The sequence below is a fragment of the Solanum lycopersicum genome, chromosome 11 (assembly GCF_036512215.1).
Source record: "Solanum lycopersicum chromosome 11, SLM_r2.1".
Classification (NCBI taxonomy): Eukaryota; Viridiplantae; Streptophyta; class Magnoliopsida; order Solanales; family Solanaceae; genus Solanum; species Solanum lycopersicum.
The window spans coordinates 4,375,049-4,394,792 of record NC_090810.1 but is presented as its reverse complement, the minus strand read 5'-3'; the positions used below and the strand labels follow the sequence as shown (position 1 = coordinate 4,394,792).

At 31.6% G+C, this 19,744-nt stretch overlaps 5 protein-coding genes across 5 annotated transcripts; all 5 read right to left on the bottom strand.

Moving 5' to 3' along the window:
* Nucleotides 1–316: 316 nt before the first annotated feature.
* Nucleotides 317–1,405, bottom strand: LOC138339663 (UDP-glycosyltransferase 91A1-like). Its single transcript, XM_069291530.1, has 2 exons — nucleotides 824–1,405; nucleotides 317–322 (listed from the first exon to the last, which is right to left on the bottom strand). The coding sequence occupies exons 1-2, from the start codon at nucleotides 1,403–1,405 to the stop codon at nucleotides 317–319; spliced, it is 588 nt and encodes a 195-aa protein (XP_069147631.1).
* Nucleotides 1,406–4,707: 3,302 nt separating this feature from the next.
* On the bottom strand, nucleotides 4,708–6,622 carry LOC101245147 (UDP-glycosyltransferase 91A1). The gene has a single exon (XM_004253459.5). It carries the CDS (start codon nucleotides 6,228–6,230, stop codon nucleotides 4,779–4,781), a length of 1,452 nt encoding a protein of 483 aa, XP_004253507.4. The 5' UTR covers nucleotides 6,231–6,622; the 3' UTR covers nucleotides 4,708–4,778.
* Nucleotides 6,623–7,440: 818 nt separating this feature from the next.
* Nucleotides 7,441–10,788, bottom strand: LOC101264172 (UDP-glycosyltransferase 91A1). The gene has a single exon (XM_019211110.3). The coding sequence runs from the start codon at nucleotides 8,948–8,950 to the stop codon at nucleotides 7,538–7,540; it is 1,413 nt and encodes a 470-aa protein (XP_019066655.1). The 5' UTR covers nucleotides 8,951–10,788; the 3' UTR covers nucleotides 7,441–7,537.
* Nucleotides 10,789–10,931: 143 nt separating this feature from the next.
* Nucleotides 10,932–12,699, bottom strand: LOC101249878 (UDP-glycosyltransferase 91A1). Its single transcript, XM_004250110.5, has one exon. It carries the CDS (start codon nucleotides 12,489–12,491, stop codon nucleotides 11,079–11,081), a length of 1,413 nt encoding a protein of 470 aa, XP_004250158.1. The 5' UTR covers nucleotides 12,492–12,699; the 3' UTR covers nucleotides 10,932–11,078.
* A 4,021-nt stretch (nucleotides 12,700–16,720) lies between these two features.
* LOC101249599 (putative UDP-rhamnose:rhamnosyltransferase 1) lies at nucleotides 16,721–18,404 on the bottom strand. Its single transcript, XM_069291203.1, is given in 3 exon segments — nucleotides 16,721–17,699; nucleotides 17,701–17,732; nucleotides 17,837–18,404. Coding segments are annotated over 3 exon segments (1,320 nt in total). The 5' UTR covers nucleotides 18,243–18,404; the 3' UTR covers nucleotides 16,721–16,817.
* Between the last annotated feature and the right edge of the window lie 1,340 nt (nucleotides 18,405–19,744).

The window sequence follows — 19,744 nt, the reverse complement described above, 5'->3', positions numbered from 1 at the left end:
TTCTGATTTAACGATAAAGTTTTTATGTTCTTTTAATCGTTAATCGAATGAATTTTAAAAATTCAAGCAAAGTAGAAAACCATAAAGGTTTTAATCTCCAGAAACCTCAAATACAGAAACTGTTAAATTTCTTAAGATTGTTATTCTTACAATAACTTGTATTTATGAAGTTAATGAACAGAAACAATATGAAGCAAAAAAAAATTAAAATAGAAGAATTAATCCGAGTCCACATAAACTACTGTGTGTCCTTAAGAAATTTAATCCCCTCACTGTACCCAAGGTTATGGATTAATTTCTCCCAAGATAAAACGGATTAAACCTGTTAAAGAAATAGCATTACCTCAAACTTCTTTAACTTTAACGAACTGAAGAACAGCAACAAGTCACACAGACTCAGTCGATCGACACTTTGATTTTATTTGAGAGAAAAATAAATGCAGAGAAAGAAAAAAATTTCAGTGATTAAAAAATCAAAAATTGACTTCCTTTTATAGCCATTTTCAGCAAGGAACATGTCTGTTCAGTGAAATCTGTTCAGACCCATTTTATCCAGAAAGTTGTGTCTTTTGGAAAAAATAACAACTTTTCGAAAAATTGTGTCGGTTAGGAAAATAACTACTTTTTGGAAAGTAACGACTTTTCGGAAAGAGTAACAACTTTTTGGAATGTTACCGTTACCTGCAAATTTATAAGAAATGACTTTTCATTTGCACTTTGCAAATGACTTTTCATTTTCTCTCCAAAGTAGTTCCCTCACTTTTGATATTTTCTCTTTTCTTTTCCCATTCACACTTGCTAAAACCCAACAAAAACCACCCACCGAGTCATGACTCAGTATTTTAAGTTGTGGCACCCAACTCGTGTACACTATTCCTCTTTCCTTCGTTCGTTCTTCGAAACCTTCTGGTACTTGAATCAATTCATCATCGGATTCTCCTCTTTTAGTTCTTAAAACCCAAAAAAAAGGTAACCCAGAAAGCTCTAATCCTAGCGATAACTCAGTGAGTTCATTTTGACTCAGTTTTGCCTCGCTCCCAAATGCCACATAGATCACTTTCCCTTTGTCTTGCTTATCAAGCCATAATTTTATTTCTCTCCACGCATCAATATCTGTGTTGTCATCTTCATATGATGTCGTCGGAAGTTGGCCCACCGGGATCACCGGTTTTGGGTGAATATCCTCTACTACTTTCAGCCATTCCGGTTCAAATTCTAAACAACTCCTCACAAGTAAAAAATCACAATTTTCAAAAGTCTTATACATACGAGAAATATCATAAAAGTTCTCTTCCTCGCCTTCTTTGCAACCTTCGTAGATCCTCAAAAGTTCAAACTCCTTGAAAGCAACGGCAGTTTCAAACGGAACCCATTTTGGGGAAACTGTCAATTCCTCCAACGTCATCCGAATTTCATAGTTGTTGTTCAATCCCGGTACAGGTCCAGTGAAACCTAGATATGCAGCGACGAATATGCTGAAATAACCCGTCGGAATGTTGAATACTCTTTAACAAATACGACTTTATACTCAGATGAATTCAAACTCAAAAACCCTAATTACTTTACCACAATTATTGTTCGGCGTACAAACTACTTTATTAACCAATTGAGCGATCCTTACATCTCGATATTCCCTAAAGTTAGCCAGAGTTTATGTATGAAAAATTAAGAGCTTTGACATCAAAATTCTTATATTATATTTATTACTTTATCTGATTGAAATTGAGCGTTGTTTTAGAAAGAAAAAAGAATTATCTCAAAATAATTATCGCTATAAAAATTTAAGACAATGATTAATATTATTTCTAACTATATATTTATTATTAATGAACTACTTTTTGATAATGCTTAATTCTAATTTTAAAAAAAGTAAATATGAAAACGTGATAAATAATTCCTTATGTTTATTATTTTTTTCCTAGTGTGCAAATTAAAAAAACCAAAATAATACTCATTTTAAGAGGAGGAAAGTATTACTATATCATACTATTATGCATCCTTTGCACTTTTACAATATATTTTCTTTGTTATAATTCATAAAAGAAAATGACAGAAATACACAATTTGGGGGTTTGAATTGTTTGTTTTAATAATAAAAAAAATAAATTGTGACATGGGGTTTGATATTACTGTTAAAATTTCATTAAATTTAAATTTGTATAGGAAAATATTAAATGAGATTAAACCCTCCCTAAAAGAAAAAAAAATGCATATGTAAGTTAAGACTTTTCTTTATCAAAAATATTGATTCCGTCATATAAAGTCTTGGCGATATACTATATATGTAATGTGAATGGTCAATAGATTATGAGCCTGTTTGGCTCAGCTTAAAAGCTGGTCAAATTGACTTAAAAGCTGGTTTTTGACTTATTTAGTTGTTTGGCAATACTCAAAACAGCTTATTTTAAGTTTAAAAAAAAACTTATTTTAAGCCAAAAGTTAAAAGCTGGAATAGGGGTGCTTTTTTTTTTAGCTTATAAGTTGTTTTAAGTTGACCACATTTTTATCTTTTTGTGCTTAATATTTTTATACAATCTCCAAATTACCCATGTAACCCTAACATTTCTTTCTTCCATTTTTCCCTTTTCACGTTTGACATAACAACTTCAGCACTTTTATCCAAACGCATAACTGCTTATTTTAAAAATAAGTTTCAGCACTTTTAAAAGTGCTTTTTTAAAGCTGCTTTTATTAAGCCCATCCAAACGGGCCCTATATATAGTTTTAAATGGGCTTAAGTCATTCGCAAAACCTTAAAGTTGATCGTATAATTCGTTTAGACACCTTAATTAAACATTATACCTATTGAACACTTTTACTGTTCAAAACATATACCTATTAAATACTTTTCGGTGACATTACATCATGAGAGTATTCAGGTCTAAGAAAGTGCGTGAAGCCAGAAATTTATTTTAGCAGACCAATCAAAAAGGAGATGTCAACATTAGAAAAAATTGAACTTTTTTTAACAGAAAAATGTATAACTTAAACATATAAAAGAGAAATTGAAAAATCTCTGGCATCATCTTTCCCAATTTGTCTTCCCTACTCAATCCAATATTTTCATTAGACAAATTCCTTTGCCACCATCCCTTGACATACCTCTTTCCCGCCTAATTCTTCATTCTTTCTTTCTTTCTAGTATCATGCCGCCATCATCGATATAGTCATAGCTGCTTTTTCAACGCAAAAACTGTTATTCCTACAATAACTTGTATTTATGAAGTTAATGAACAGAAACAGAAATAAGATGAAGCAGAAAAAATTTAAAATACAAGAAATAATCCGAATCCACAGAAACTACTGTGTGTCCTTAAGAAATTTAATCCCCTCACTGTACCCAAGGTTATGGATTAATTTCTCCCAAGATAAAACGGATTAAATCTGTTAAAGAAATAGCGGTACCTCAAACTTCTTTAACTTCAACGAAATGAAGAACAACAACAAGTCACACAGACTCAGTCGATCGACACTTTGATTTTATTTTGAGAGAAAAAATAAATGCAGAGAAAGAAAATTTTCAGTGATTAAAAAAACAAAAATTGACTTCCTTTTATAGCCATTTTCAGCAAGGAACATGTCTGTTCAGTGAAATCTGTTCAGACCCATTTTATCCAGAAAGTTGTGTCTTTTGGAAAAAATAACAACTTTTTTTGAAAAATTGTGTCTGTTAGGAAAATAACTACTTTTTGGAAAGTAACGACTTTTCAGAATGTTACTATTACCCGCAAATTTATAAGAGATAATATTAACAGGATTTATTTGATTTAACAAAAATTGATTAAATAAATTTTGTCCAAAAAATTTATCAATCAATCACATCATTTGCCAAATCCAAATCCAAATCCAAAGAAATGACTTTTCATTTGCACTTTGCAAATGACTTTTCATTTTCCCTCCAAAGTAGTTCCCTCACTTTTGATATTCTCTCTTTTTTTTTTCCATTCACACTTGCTAAAACCCAACAAAAACATCAATTCATTTGTAATAATTAGTCAAAACACAAAAATCAAAAGAATTTACCTGATAAAGATTTTAATTTGAGTTATAGAAGAGAATTTCATCAAAAATAAAAATTAAATTGCGTCAAGAACAATTCTGATGAAACTCTATTTTTTCCGACAAGACTAATATAAATATAAAATATTATTTTCTTTGAAATCGTTAAAGGAGAGGAGGCAAAGTTTGTGTGGGAATCAATGTGAAAATAATTATTGGAGAATGGATGGTTTCAGTCGAAAGCGACTGTGTGTACTAGCAAACAAAAAATTAAAAAACGATGAACGTCGGGATGGGTGGGTGCCTGGGTCTTTGGCAAAGAAGAAATTGGAGAGAAAGGTATTTCCAATTCTTTTTAGGGGATGAAAACAAAATTTTATTTCATTTTATTTTTAATGTATTTTTTTAATTGTTATTATGGATCCAAGGCCACGTGCTTTTTTCTGATTAGCATTAAGCCATGTCATCGCAAGTGGATGATGGTAAAAAAATATTCAATAGGTTTTTTTTTTTTTTTTGCTTATAAAGGTGTTTAATTGAAACAAACATAAGATAAGGTATTCAAGTGAAATATGCGGACAACTTTAAATGGCTACATATGACTTAAGCCTTTTAAATACAATGATATCAACTCAATAAAGACTATAAATAGTTTAGACAATTATTTTCCTATATATTTAAAAAAATAATTAAAACTCAATAAAATAATTGAGGACAAATTAACCATTATTATTATATTATTCAAATAATAAAGCAAAACCAAGTTTTTTTTGCGCTTCTTATGGAATAGTCTTCTTATAATTTTGAAGATAACACAATAAATTATCCACATAATTATCTTGTCTTTCTTTGTCACAAAAAAGACTTTTCATCTGTTTAACTTTTTCTCGATAAATTTCACCCTCTTTTTCAATGAGTACCAAATTTAGTGACTTAGCTACTGAGTCACGAGTGAATGACCCGTCACAATCATCTCTTGGTATTGAATACGCTATCTTTTTCTCCTCCAAGAGCCTAGCATTTATCCCTTGATCAGCAGAGAATGTTAAGAGAACTAATGGCTTCTCATATTGTATTGCCTCGACTACTGAACTCCATCCTGAATGTGTCAAAAATCCACCAACTGAGTCATGACTCAATATCTTGAGTTGTGGTGCCCAACTCGTGCACACTATTCCTCTTCCCTTCATTCGATCTTCGAATCCTTCTGGTAATTGAACCAACTCATCATCCGATTCTCCTCTTTTAGTTCTTAAAACCCAGAGAAATGATAACCCAGAAAGCTCTAATCCAAGTGATAACTCAATGAGCTCATTTTGACTCGATTTTGCCTCACTACCAAATGCAACATAAATCACTTTCCCCTTTTCTCGCTTATCAAGCCATAGTTTTATCTCTATCCACGCATCGATCTTCGTGCTGTCATCTTCGTACGGTGTTGTCGGAAGTTGACCCACCGGCAAAACCGGTTTCCGGTGAATATCTCCGAGAACTTTCAACCATTCTGGTTCTAATTCCGAACAGCTCCTCACAAACAAAAAATCACAATTTTCAACTGATTTATAGTAACGAGTAATATCAGCAATGTTCTCTTCCTCTCCCTTCATGGTAGCTTCGAAGATTCTCAAGACTTCGAAAAGCTTGAAAGCAACTGTAGTTTCAAACGGAACCCATTTTGGGGGAACGGTATATTCCTCCGGCGTTGTACGAATTTCATAATCATTGTTTAATCCCGGTACAGGTCCGGTGAAACCCAGAAACGCAGCGATGTATATGCTGAAATGACCTGACCGAATGTTGAATTTTGAAGCAATTGAAGGAACCCAGTAAGAAGTAAAATCGAATAGTATAAAATCAAGATCTGAATCTTCGAGAAACTTAGCCATGGATTCTTCGAGTCCATCTTGAGCAAGTTTGAGGTATTTGACTTGCTCATAAGTTACATCGGTAGTGGCTTCTGCATTTTCCGGCAAATTTTCCACATAAGGCATTGGAAGTTTGACAAAATTTAAAAACGGGGTAAGATTTGGGGAAAGTTTTGGGAGACGATCTATGTTTCTGGGAGTCGAAATAAAAGAAATTTTATGACCCTTTTGAGCAATTAGCTTCGAAAGCTCTAAATACGGAATCATATGACCAAAAGCTAACCATGGAAATACTCCAATATGCAACATTTTGCTATTTTTCGCCATTTTTGTGTGATCTGTTAGAGGTCTATTAGTATTTGTCATTAATTTAGTGTACTGTATTTTTATCTTGATGGTTGGCTGATTGATTTTTCATAAAGAAGATATTTTCACATGTTTGTCAATCCACTTGCATAATGAGTGACCTTTGTGGTGGACATAATTGATATCCGATAAAATAATCAAGGTGTATATAAATTGATCTGAAATCAAAATTAAGGAAATGTAAATGCAAAAACCCTAGTTTTTCTTCCCATTTCATGCTTTAATCATCTTATAAATTTTGAAGAAAATTTAACAAATTCTCCACATAATTATCTTGTTTTTTCTTGTCACAAAAAAGATCTTTCACCTCTTTAATCTCTTCTCGGTAAATTTCACCTTTTTTTTCAACGAGTACCAAACTTAGTGACTCGATCACCGCGTTAAGAATGAACGATCCATCCCAATCATTTAATTTCTTGGTATTGAATATATCTTATTCTCCTTCGAGAACCAACCATTTATCGCTTGATCAGCCAAAAATATCAACAAAACCAATGGGTTCTCAAATTGTATTGCTTCAACTATTGAACTACATTCCGAATGAGTCAAAATCCATCCACTGAGTCTTGGTAAAATGAAACTCTTCATCGTTATTAAATGACTTATTCAAATAATACTATACAATAAAGTTTAAGTAACAATAAAAAAAATATTCCGTTCGTTTAAAAAAAGAATGACTCTTTTTTGGCAATATGTAATTCAAGTTTCTACCTGACATGTTTAAGACAACGAAATCAAAGTGTATTTTGATACATTTGACGTAAATTTAATTTGAGACCACAAGATTTAAAATCTTCTTTATTTTCTTAATTTCGCATCAAATCATTATTTTCAAAATAAAGAGAATATGATATTTAAATCAACGATAGAATGAATAACAATCATCCAAACAAGATGCTGGGAAGACCAAGGGTTAAAATAGTATTTTGTGTTGCATGGTAGGGGCAGAGAAAGAGAATAGGAAAGACAAGATGGTGGGGGAGGTGATGGCGACAACTAACAACTAACCATGGTTATAGAGAGAGACAACTAACAACTAACCATGGTTATATAGAGAGAGAGAGACAACGAAGAAAGGGTGATTAGTGATAGAGATAGTGAATGAGTTTTCTTAAAATGGTGCTCGATTTATTTAATTTTATTGTCACTAATAATTATTTTTGATGTAGTGAAATAAAAATCAAAGCAATTTTTACGCCTTTACAATACATTTTGTTATAGTACATAAAAAGAAAAATAAAACATCTTTATTCATGAAATCACAATTCTTCAAAAAATGCATGCAAATGTAAATGTTACTTCCTATTTTATACTTTTATCTTTTTATAATTTTGAAGAAACCTTAACAAATTTTCCACATAATCATCTTGTCTTTTCTTGTCACAGCAAAGATTCTTAACCTCTTTGATCTTTTTTCGATAAATTTCACCCTCTTTTTCAAGGAGTACCAAATATAGTGACTCAACCACCGCGTTATGAGTGAATGATCCGTCCCAATCATTTCTCGGTATCAGATATGCTACCTTCTTTTCCTCCAAGAGCCTAGCATTTATTCCTTGATCAGCCAAAAATGTCAACAGAAGCAATGGTTTCTCGAATTGTATTGCTTCAACTATTGAACTCCATCCGGCATGAGTCAAAAAACCACCCACCGAATCATGACTCAGTATTTTAAGTTGTGGCACCCAACTCGTGTACACTATTCCTCTTTCCTTCGTTCGTTCTCCGAAACCTTCTGGTAGTTGAATCAATTCATTATCAGATTCTCCTCTTTTAGTTCTTAAAACCCAAAAAAAAGGTAATCCAGAAAGCTCTAATCCTAGTGATAACTCAGTGAGTTCATTTTGACTCAGTTTTGCCTCGCTCCCAAATGCCACATAGATTACTTTCCCTTTTTCTTGCTTATCAAGCCATAATTTTATTTCTCTCCACGCGTCAATATCTGTGTTGTCATCTTCATATGATGTCGTCGGAAGTTGGCCCACCGGGATCACTGGTTTTGGGTGAATATCCTCTACTACTTTCAGCCATTCCGGTTCAAATTCTAAACAACTTCTCACAAGTAAAAAATCACAATTTTCAAAAGTCTTATACATACGAGAAATATCATAAAAGTTCTCTTCCTCGCCTTCTTTACAACCTTCGTAGATCCTCAAAAGTTCAAACTCCTTGAAAGCAACGGCAGTTTCAAACGGAACCCATTTTGGGGAAACTGTCAATTCCTCCAACGTCATCCGAATTTCATAGTTGTTGTTCAATCCCGGTACAGGTCCAGTGAAACCTAGATATGCAGCGACGAATATGCTGAAATAACCCGTCGGAATGTTGAATTTTGAAGCAATTGAAGGAAGCCAATAAGAGACAAAATCAAATAGTATAAAATCAATATCTGAATCTTCGAGAAACTTAGCAATTGATTCTTGTAGTGCATCATGAGCAAGTTTGAGATGCTTGACTTGCTCATAAGGTAAATCAATGGTGGCTTCTGCATTTTCCGGTAACTTTTCCACGTGGGGCATCGGAAGTTTGACGAAATTGAAAAAGGGAATAAGACTTGGTGGAAGTTTTGGGAGACGATCAATGTTTCTAGGAGTCGAAATGAATGAAATTTTATGACCCTTTTGAGCTATGAGCTTTGATAGCTCTAAATACGGAATCATATGCCCAAAAGCTAGCCATGGAAATACTGCAATATGCAATTTTTTTCCGTTTTCCGCCATTTTTGTACAGAGAGCTCTGTTTCATGGACTATGTAAATTCATGAATCTCAAGATCAGTCCAATTATTAAGATTAGAAAGAATCATTTTTCAACTCCCAATTGTATTTTCTTATTCTTATATTGTCTTATCGAATCAATTAGTATCAATTTTTTTAATATGTAGTTGGTTGTTTTTCCAAGAAAAAGATTATAAAATGTTATCAATCTAATTGCATTTTGAGCGTCTTTTTAGCAAGGTAAAAGGATCTTCGATGTGAAATAGATCATTTATATCTTTCGTTATATTTTGACATAAAAATATTTATAGTTATTCCAAGATATTACAAATATTTTCAAAAGTTAATAGACTAATTTTTTGTGATGTACATAGAGCTCTGTTTCATGGACTATATAAATTCGTGAATCTCAAGATCAGTCCAATTATTAAGATTAGAAAGAATCATTTTTCAACTCCCAATTGTATTTTCTTATTCTTATATTGTTTTATCGAATCAATTAGTATCAATTTTTTTAATATGTAGTTGGTTGTTTTTTCCAATAAAAAGATTCTAAAATGTTATCAATCTAATTGCATTTTAAGTGTCTTTTTAGCAAGGCAAAAGGATCTTTGATGTGAAATAGATCATTTTGATCTTTCGTTATATTTTAAAATAAAAATATTTACAGTTATTCCAAGATATTACAAATATTTTCAAAAGTTAATAGACTAATTTTTTGTGGCATATTTATAGCGAAACAGAAAAAAAAAAATTGGTGTGTTGTAACTTGTAAATGGGTCATGAAAGCACTGAATTGGACTACCCCATCCTGTGAAAATGGTATCTTTTGGATAATAGTTGACTAGTTGCTAATTAAAATACCTCCAATAGCATCACAGACACAAAAATTTATTCGTGAAAATAGCAAAAAGTTTCATATTGCAGTATTTCCATGAGTAGCTTTTGGTCATATGATTCCCTTTTTAGAGTTATCAAAGCTCATAGTTGGTAAGGGTCACAAAATTTCATCCATTTCAACTCCGAAAGCAACCCTGCTTTCAAATGGAACCCATTTTGGGGAAACGATGAATTCCTCTAGCATCTTCCGAATTCCCATAGTCGTTGTTCAATCACGACACAAGTCTGGTGGAACCCAGATACATAACGGGGAATATGCTAAAATAACTCATTGGAATGTTGAATTTTGATGCAACAGAAAGAACACAATAACAGAGTTGAATCTTCGAAAATCTAGCCTTAGTTTTTTTGAGTCCATCTTGAGCAAATCATTGGCGTTCTATGCATTTTTTGGTAACTTTTTGACGTGGGGCAGAGGAATTTTTACACAACTTAAGTAGGAGGCTAGATTTTGGAAAGTTTTGGGAGACGGTAATGTTTTTAGAAATAGAAATGAAGGAAATTGTGTGACCCTTTTGAACTATGAGCTTTGAAAGCTCCAAATACTAGGATCTATACTCGAAATCTCAGAGACACACTTATACTACACTAAGGTCCTATTACCCCTAAACTTATTTTATAAATAATTTTTTACCCCTTTTCTGTCTACGTGTCAATAGCTTGAAAAAAAAGTCAACCAACATGTGACCCACAAGATAGTACCATGTAGGCCGAAAAAGGGTAGATAATTATTAATAAAATAAATTTAGGGGCAATAAGACCTTAGTATAATATAAATGTATCTTTGAGATTTTAAAAATAAATTGTGGAGTACTTGTGCATTATCCCTACTACAATATCCACAATAGCAGATGGAAGTGGATTCATATCATTTTAAAATTTTTTTTTGGTGGGAAGATATTAGGCACCCACGAGTGTGACATATAAATCTATCATGAGTGTCATGATGTTAACACAATCACATTTATCAATTTATACTTGATTCTAGCACGTAAATCTAGAATGCGTACCATTTTTGCTTTATTATGATTTTTTTAGAAATGCGACATATATTTTTAGCAGAAAAGTGTAACCCACACAAAATCTTTTACTTATAAGAGAGGGCCAAGGAGTGCACCACACTCTTTTGGCCAAATTTGATTTATTTATACTTCATAGAACAATTGAAGTGTACATGAATTGATCTGAAATCACAATTAAGGTGTACGAAAAACTAAATGTTTCTTACAATTTCATGCTTTAATCTTTTCATAGTCTTGAAGAAAACTTAACAAATTCTCCACATAATTATTTTGCCTTTTCTTGTCACAGAAAAGATCTTTCATCTCTTTAATCTTTTCTCGATAAATAAAACCCTCTTCTTTAACGAGTACCAAATTCAGTGACTCGGCCACTGAGTCACGAGTGAATGATCCGTCTTGATCATTTCTCGGTATCGAATACGCCATTTTCTTCTCCTCCAAAAGCCTAGCATTTATCCCTTGATCAGCCAAAAATGTTAAGAGAACCAATGACTTTTCAAATTGTATTGCCTCGACTACTGAACTCCATCCTGAATGAGTCAAAAATCCACCCACTGAGTCATGACTCAGTATCTTGAGTTGTGGTGCCCAACTCGTGCACACTATTCCTCTTCCCTTTGTTCGTTCTTCGAAACCTTCTGGTAATTGAATCAATTCATCATCGGACTCCCCTCTTTTAATTCTTAAAACCCAAAAGAATGGCAACCCAGAAAGCTCTAACCCAAGAGATAACTCAGTAAGTTCATTTTGACTCGGTTTTGCCTCGCTCCCAAATGCAACGTAAATAACTTTCCCCTTTTCTTGCTTATCAAGCCATAGCTTTATCTCTCTCCATGCATCGATCTTCGTGCTGTCATCTTCATACGGTGTAGTCGGAAGTTGACCCACCGGAAAAACCGGTTTCCGGTGAATATCTCCGACAACTTTCAACCATTCTGGTTCAAATTCTGAACAGCTCCTCACAAGCAAAAAATCACAGTTTTCAACAGATCTATAGTAACGAACAATATCAGCAATGTTCTCTTCCTCTCCTTTCATGGAAGCTTCGAAGATTCTCGAGACTTCGAAAAGCTTGAAAGCAACTGTGGTTTCAAACGGAACCCATTTGGGGGTAACAGTGTATTCCTCCGGCGTCATTCGAATTTCATAATCATTGTTCAATCCCGGCACAGGTCCGGTGAAACCCAGAAACGCAGCGATGAATATGCTGAAATATCCCGACGGAATGTTGAATTTTGAAGCAATTGAAGGAACCCAATAAGAAGTAAAATCGAATAGTATAAAATCAATATCTGAATCTTCGATAAACTTAGACATCGATTCTTGTAGTGCATCTTGAGCAAGTTTGAGGTACTTGACTTGCTCGTAAGGTAAATCAATGGTGGCTTCAGCATTTTCCGGCAACTTTTCGACGTGGGGCATCGGAAGTTTGACAAAATTTAAAAAAGGGGTGAGATTTGGTGGAAGTTTTGGGAGACGATCAATGTTTCTAGGAGTCGAAATGAATGAAATTTTATGACCCTTTTGAGCTATAAGCTTTGATAGCTCTAAATACGGAATCATATGACCAAAAGCTAGCCATGGAAATACTGCAATATGCAATTTTTTTCCGTTTTCCGCCATTTTTGTACACAGAGTTCTGTTTCATAGACTATATAAATTCATGAATCTCAAGATTAGTCCAATTATTAAGATTTATAATGAATTATTTTTCAACTACCAATTGTCTTGTGGAATCGAATAGTATCAAATTATTTTAATAGTATATACTTTTATATTAGTGGTTGGTTGATTCCACCAAGAAAAATATTTTAAAAATATTTTGAGTGTCTTTTTAGTAAGGCGGGGGGGTCAAAATTATAGATTGAAAATAGATTATTTATGTCATTTATTATATTTTGGAATAAAAATATTACCTCTTTAATTTAAAAAAATATAAAAAAATATTTTCAGAGTTAAACAAGCTAACATATAGGATTAATCCTTTCAACAAATTTTACTAACTCTTGAAGGTATTTATAATTTTTAGAAATAACTATCAGATATCTTTGGTCGCAAATTATAATTGAAGATAGAAATATAAATGGTTCTATCTGTTATAATCAAGGACATATTTATAACAAAACAAAATATACTTTTTTTAGTGTGTTATAACTTGTAAATTAATCGTAGAAGCTTCTATTTTAAAAGAACACATCCATAATGGTCAATAATGAACGCAAGATTTTAAAATGAATTAGTGGTTGGGAAATCCAACCAACCATCAATGGGACCGGTCTAATTTTTATGTAGACCTTATATACGTATTAAAATATTATGTACAAATGTATGTAAATAATGTGTGCGAACCCATTCCAAATAAAGGCGATTGCTATAGTGATAAATAACAAGCGCGAGAGCGAGAGCAGCACAAGTTTATTTGGACGAGGGTTCGAATTTCCTCTGGCAACTATTTAATTTTTTTAGTTGAACTTTTCTAAATTTTTTCATTTTCAATTAAAAATGTGCTTTGTGCCTACCTTTTACCCTCCTTTAATTCAATTTTTCCTATATAAATTTTTCTAGTTTTTTTTTCCAAACTATGAAACAAAAAATTGATAATTAATAATAATAAAAAGCAATGTGTACTCCAAAACAATATCTGACTATTAATTTCAAGATAGATAATTATAAATAACAAAATATAGTATTATACTCTAAAATAACATTTCACTGTTTATTTTTTTAAAACATTCAATAAAATGTTAAATCCAAAATTTAATTTTTTTAAAAGTTTATATATATATATATATATATATGTATATATATATATATATATAAAATTTAAGAATTGTTATATCAGACTAAATAGCAGCACTCACAAACATTGAATCCTGGTTCCGCCTTTCTCTCTCTCTCTCTATATATATATATATGGGGACAAATATTTAAATATAAATAATATATTTTTTTTAATATTTCAAATTTGACCCATTATTATTGATGATAAATAAATTACCCATAAATTAATTATCTAATATTAAATAACTATTTAAAATTATCAAAAGTGACCTTTCGAATCCGAGTTATTACAATGTATTAAGTTATCTTCAAAATTATTAAAAGACAAAATATTAAATGTCAAGAAACTTTAGCTTGAATGCTTTTTTAAACAATTGTCATGTTAGATTTTTATGGGTAGTAATTATCTGTACCAACAATATGGACTTTTAATTCTTATTAGAAGAGTGGTTTAGCATATATGTACCCATTATGCATTATTTATAAGGTAAGAATTTTCTGTATGAATAATAATAATTTGATGAATACAATTTTTTCTTTTTACATCTACAAGTGATGGTACGAACATATTATTTTCAAAATTTATGAGTAAATTTGATATGACATTCAAATTATAATGTAATTTAATTGAATATCTGAATATTTTATGGAGTATTAGTATTTGATATTTTTTACTCAAACATATTAGTCCAAGAAGATAACATGTGCTCTAGAATATTAAAGTATATTGATAGTATAAAATTACTTATAATATTTTTAGTGTATATGAGTTTACTTCACTAAATTTCCATTGTAGGTATGTATTTACTTGAAATCAAGCGTGTTGGTTGTTGCCTTGTATATATTTGATATTCGTGTATTGTTCATTTTAAATTTAGATTCACATATTTATATTTAGAATTACATCATATTGCATATATAATATTGATCTAAAATATCATATACGCGTTATCTTGATTCCGTCGTTCACGAAGACATCAAATCTTTTTTTTTCTTTTTGCAATGCTTTAATCTTCTATTCAATTATTGAGATCTTGAGATTATCTGACAACTTTTATTTTAGTGTGTGGGGGTGAGGATGGGAATGTGGGGGTGTTGTCTCCCAGTGTTTATTATTTTTTCAGGGGGGGTGGGTGGGGTAGGGATCTCAATATTAATTGGAAAATTTTATCCTTTAAATAAGTTAATTAATATATATTGATAGTATATGTAAAAAAAATAAATTAGGTGTGTTATTGATTTAATTCAATTATAAATATAATTTATTATTTAATGATCAATTTATTATTTAAATTATGATATGATCACTCAACTAATTATTTTTATCTCAGAAAATTAATATTTTTTCGCGATATTTGAGACCAGGAATTAGCGGCATGTCCTAATAGGGCCTCTTAATTGAGCTTAGCATCTAATCGGACTAAAATTTCAAATTTTGTGTAGCCACTTTGTTGCTAGTTAATCTAGAGTAACTTTCACATATAGTAAACATAAAAAATATATTTGTATGTTATAATCATAATTTTCATAATTGCGCTCTATAACAACTATGACTATTTTCGCTATACATATATACAAAAGAAGCTAGGCAATTTCGCTATACATATATAAAAAAGAAGCAATTATATAATTAAAAGAAGCAACTGTATAATTCGCTGGCCCCTCTTTAGATTTGTACAATTTTGCTAGCAGACTATTTCTATAAATTTTTGGGAGCCTCTCATTTGTATAATTTGCTGGCTCTTTTTCAGATTTGTATAATTTCACTGGCGGACCAGTTGTATAAATTGTTGGCAGTCTCGCGCTTGTATAAATTGTTGACAATCTCTCAATTCAATTTTATGTATTTGTATATCTGTATAAAATTTGAACTTGTATACAATTGAATCGAAATAAAATGTTTGAACATCAAATATTGCTCTCTCTCGCTCGCACGCTCGCTTTATACAAACATAAATTATACATTTGTATTGTATAATTATAAGTGTATAGGACGAAGATATATCTATTTGAATGTGGATATACAATTTTCTCCCGTTTTATACAAACAGAAACACAATTTATACATTTTTTATTATATAAAGCGAGAGAGGTGAGCGAGAGTTTGAAGGAGAGAGATGACTGACAGACAATTTGCTAAATGGCACAATCAAATCAAATTGTTAATTATAACATTTAATTTGAATTATTAATTTGTCATTATATACAATTTTTCCATTGATCTACATGATTGATTTAAATATCCTTTTTTTTGGGTCATTATTTATAATCCGTCCACTTATAGATGTTGTGTATATATAGATCTTGAAAAATAATTCTTCCGAAAATTCAAATCTACTGTTTTGTTAATATATTGTTCAAACTTTATAAATAATTCTTTACATTGCCTTTTAACATTTACGATAATCTATAAAATTTTAGAATATTGTCTAACGTTTTCTTGGATGCCTTTGGATTATATTTAAAAGGCTCATAAATTGCAATAGAAATAATGAAGTATCTAATCATGTTAATATATTATAATCAAAATAAAAATATCTAATTAATATTAATGAAATAATAAAAAAGTATCATATAGTACATACGTAATTAATTTAATATAAATATCGTATAAAATTTCTCATAAAAGATAGCAAATGGCAGCTATGTTGATAATGTTTTAGTGACAAAAGAATTGATTCGTCAAAGCAATTTAAATAATGGTCCACATGAATATATTCCTTTTTATTGATATAAATAAATTTTCTTTTCATAAATTTAATAAAAATTGGTATTTATTCCTAATTGCAGTGGAGGAATTTTCTTTCACTGAAAAATAAAATAAAATTATAAAAAAGTATAAATTCAAAAGACAGATAAGTGGAATCAATGAAAGTGAATTCACATTTTAGGACCATTTCTCAAATTGTTATGTACTTGTAATAATTACAAAAAAAAAAATGGTGATATTTAAAAATAATATTTTATTTATGATTTTGGACCACAATCATTTTTGTTCATTAATTTTTGATAAATTATTTATGCATATTAAATACTAACTATTGAAGCAGCCCCTACTAACGGAGGCAATGTAGAATAGTCTTAATTCATAAATAAAATATTGAAATTTTCTCTACATAGAGTCCCTTATTTTGTCTTACATTAATATTAAAAAATAATACTCGTTAATTATTGACTTTTTTTATAATCTTCCAAGAAATTAATTAAATTTTCAATATACTTATCATGAAGCTCTTTGTTACTAAATATCGAACTCAATTCCTTTGCTTTCTCTCGAATTAACTTTCCATCATTTTTCACCATTACTAGCTTCACTGAGTTAGCTACCGAGTTGCTCGTATAGGACCCGTCTTCTTCGTTTCTTGGTACTTCGATACCGACCCCTTTATCTTCAATAATTCTAGCGTTCAATCCTTGATCAACCAGAAATGGTAACATAATCAACGAATGACCAAACATTAACCCTTCTATAATCGAACTCCATCCACAATGAGTCAAGAATCCACCAACTGATTCATGACTCAGTATCTTCAGCTGAGGCGCCCAACTCTTCCATACTATGCCTCGATCTTTGGTTCTTTCCTCAAAACCATCGGGTAGCACAATTGGGTCGATACTTCCCAACCCCGATGACTTCCTTAAGACCCAAAAGAACGGTGACCCTGATAACTCCAACCCACGAGCTAGCTCATTGATTTCATTCTGACCAACCGTCACTTCACTTCCTAGAGCTACATAAACCACTGAACCTTTTGGTTTCTCATCTAACCATTCTTTAATCGATATCCAAGATTCATTTTTTTCATGGCTACTACTTTCCACTATAGGTGGCATCAACCCTGTTGGAAGGACGGGCATATGATGCAAATCCTCTAGTAACTTCAACCACTGACCCTCAAACTCATGACAATGACGAATGATAATAGCATCTGCACCTTCAATCGTGACACCATTACGATACATGTCTGAAACTCCAGATACATTCTTTTGACTAGACTCCACCATCCACCGCGCCTCATGGAGGCGATACGTCGCCTTTGTCTCAAATGGGATCCATTTTGGTGGAACCAAAAAATCCTCCAACTTAGGTGGTGAAGTACAATTGTTGGTGTTGATCATGTTCTCAAAGGAACCAAGGAAGGAAAGGAACCAAGCATTGATGATACTATAGAAAATTCTTGATATACCTAATCTTGTTGAAATTGGAGCCAACCAATATTGTGCAAAATCTTGAATAATCCAATCAGGACAATTATTCTCCAAGAAATTTGTCACTTCATTTTCCATACCATCCATTGCTTTTTTTAGATAAGTCATTTCTTCACTTGTTATATCCATAGTGGCCTCAGCATCTTTTGGTAAGCCATCAATTTTAGGAAGTGGAATTTTTACAAAAGTTATGGAATTAGAAAATTCAGAGGGAATTTTCGGGAGACGGTCAATGTTTCTTGGAGTTGAGATAAACGAAATTTTGTGGCCCTTTAGAGCTAGGAATTTTGAAAGTTCAAGAAATGGGATGATATGACCAAAAGCTAGCCATGGAAACATAACTATGTGGAGCTTTTTAGTAGTATTTTCATCTCCATTGGCCATTGGATTTGAGAAATTGTACACAATTTTCTTTTGTTTGTGCTTCTCTATGTTGTTGTTCTCCAGTATTATAAATAATAGCACTATCTTGTTGGTGGAGAATATATTCCTGACAAGATAATACACAAGTGGTGATTGTTTTTAATTAAAATATATTGATAGTAACAAAATTATGTCACGTTCCATTTCAGTTCTTGATTTACTTAATTTTGTTTAGATATCAAATTAATGTTATATTGTTCGTATTTTAAATATTCAATCCTGGACATGTGAGGTTTGTCAGAGTTCAAGTCCATAATTAAATGGAGATGAAAGTAATTCTAAAAAGCTTCACATAGTTATGTTTTCATCCCATTTCTTAAACTTTCAAAATTTCATATCTCGAAAAGCTAAGGTCATAAAAAAAAATTTATTTTAACTCTATATAATATTGATAGTCTTCGGAAAAAAAAAAGGTCCCTTTCAATTTTCCAATCCCATAACATAGGTAAAAATCCCATCTTCCCAAAATTTATGGATTACCCAAAAAGGAAATGCCACAAGAGGACATATAAGAGTGACTCATAGCCAACTCAATATAGCTAAAAATGGTGGGAAATGATGGAAAGAATTGTATTCCATATTTTGGTGGCAAAGTAGTTAGAAAAATGCTAACTTGATAAGAATCTTCATTAATGGAGATATGAGATCGATAAGAGAGAATGAAAATAAGTCTTCATTCATAATGTGTGACTTTATATCCAAGTTATGCATATATAAAAGAATGAATGAGCCGTAACTAAAAAGATTCTTTCTAATTAATTCTAACTAACTTCTACAACTAACTAACTTTGATAAATGGCCAACTAATTACGTAATTCATCACTTCCCCTCAAGCTTAGAATAAGAAAAATATATTTTTCATTCCAAACTTGTGAATAAAAGCTTCATGCTAAGGCTTACATAGTTCTTTTGTGAGTAAGTCTGTTGGCTGATCTTTAGTGTTTATGTAGTGTGTCTGTATGAGCCCTTCCAAAAAAATTTCTCTAACAAAGTGACAGTCTATATCAAAACGTTTAGTTCTCTCATGAAAAATAGGATGAACTGCTATCTGAATTGCAACTTTGCTATCACAAAACAACTTTATAGGCAGACTGATTTCTGTTCCCAACTCCTTGAATAAACCTTTCAGCCAAACTATCTCTGCAACTGTGGTAGCCATACTTCAGAATTCCACTTCTGCAGAGCTTCTAGATACAGTACTTTGCTTCTTAGCCTTTCATGATATCACTGCATTCCCAAGTTTGACTACATATCCAGTCACAGATCTTCTAGACTCCACACAGGCAGCCCAATCTGAATCACATTATGTTGTTTATTCTGACCCTTTACTGCTTGGCATAAACAAACCAAGTCCTCATGTTCCTTTGATATACCTCACTACTCGAATAGCAGCTTTCATGTGCGATAATTTTGGTGAGTGCATATACTGACTCAACACTTGAACTACAAAGGCTATGTCTTGG

Coding starts and splice junctions, on each gene's coding strand:
- LOC101245147 (XM_004253459.5), bottom strand. CDS start 6,230: ATGACAAATACTAATAGACCTCTAACAGATCACACAAAAATGGCGAAA.
- LOC101249878 (XM_004250110.5), bottom strand. CDS start 12,491: ATGGCGGAAAACGGAAAAAAATTGCATATTGCAGTATTTCCATGGCTA.
- LOC101264172 (XM_019211110.3), bottom strand. CDS start 8,950: ATGGCGGAAAACGGAAAAAAATTGCATATTGCAGTATTTCCATGGCTA.
- LOC138339663 (XM_069291530.1), bottom strand. CDS start 1,405: ATGACGTTGGAGGAATTGACAGTTTCCCCAAAATGGGTTCCGTTTGAA.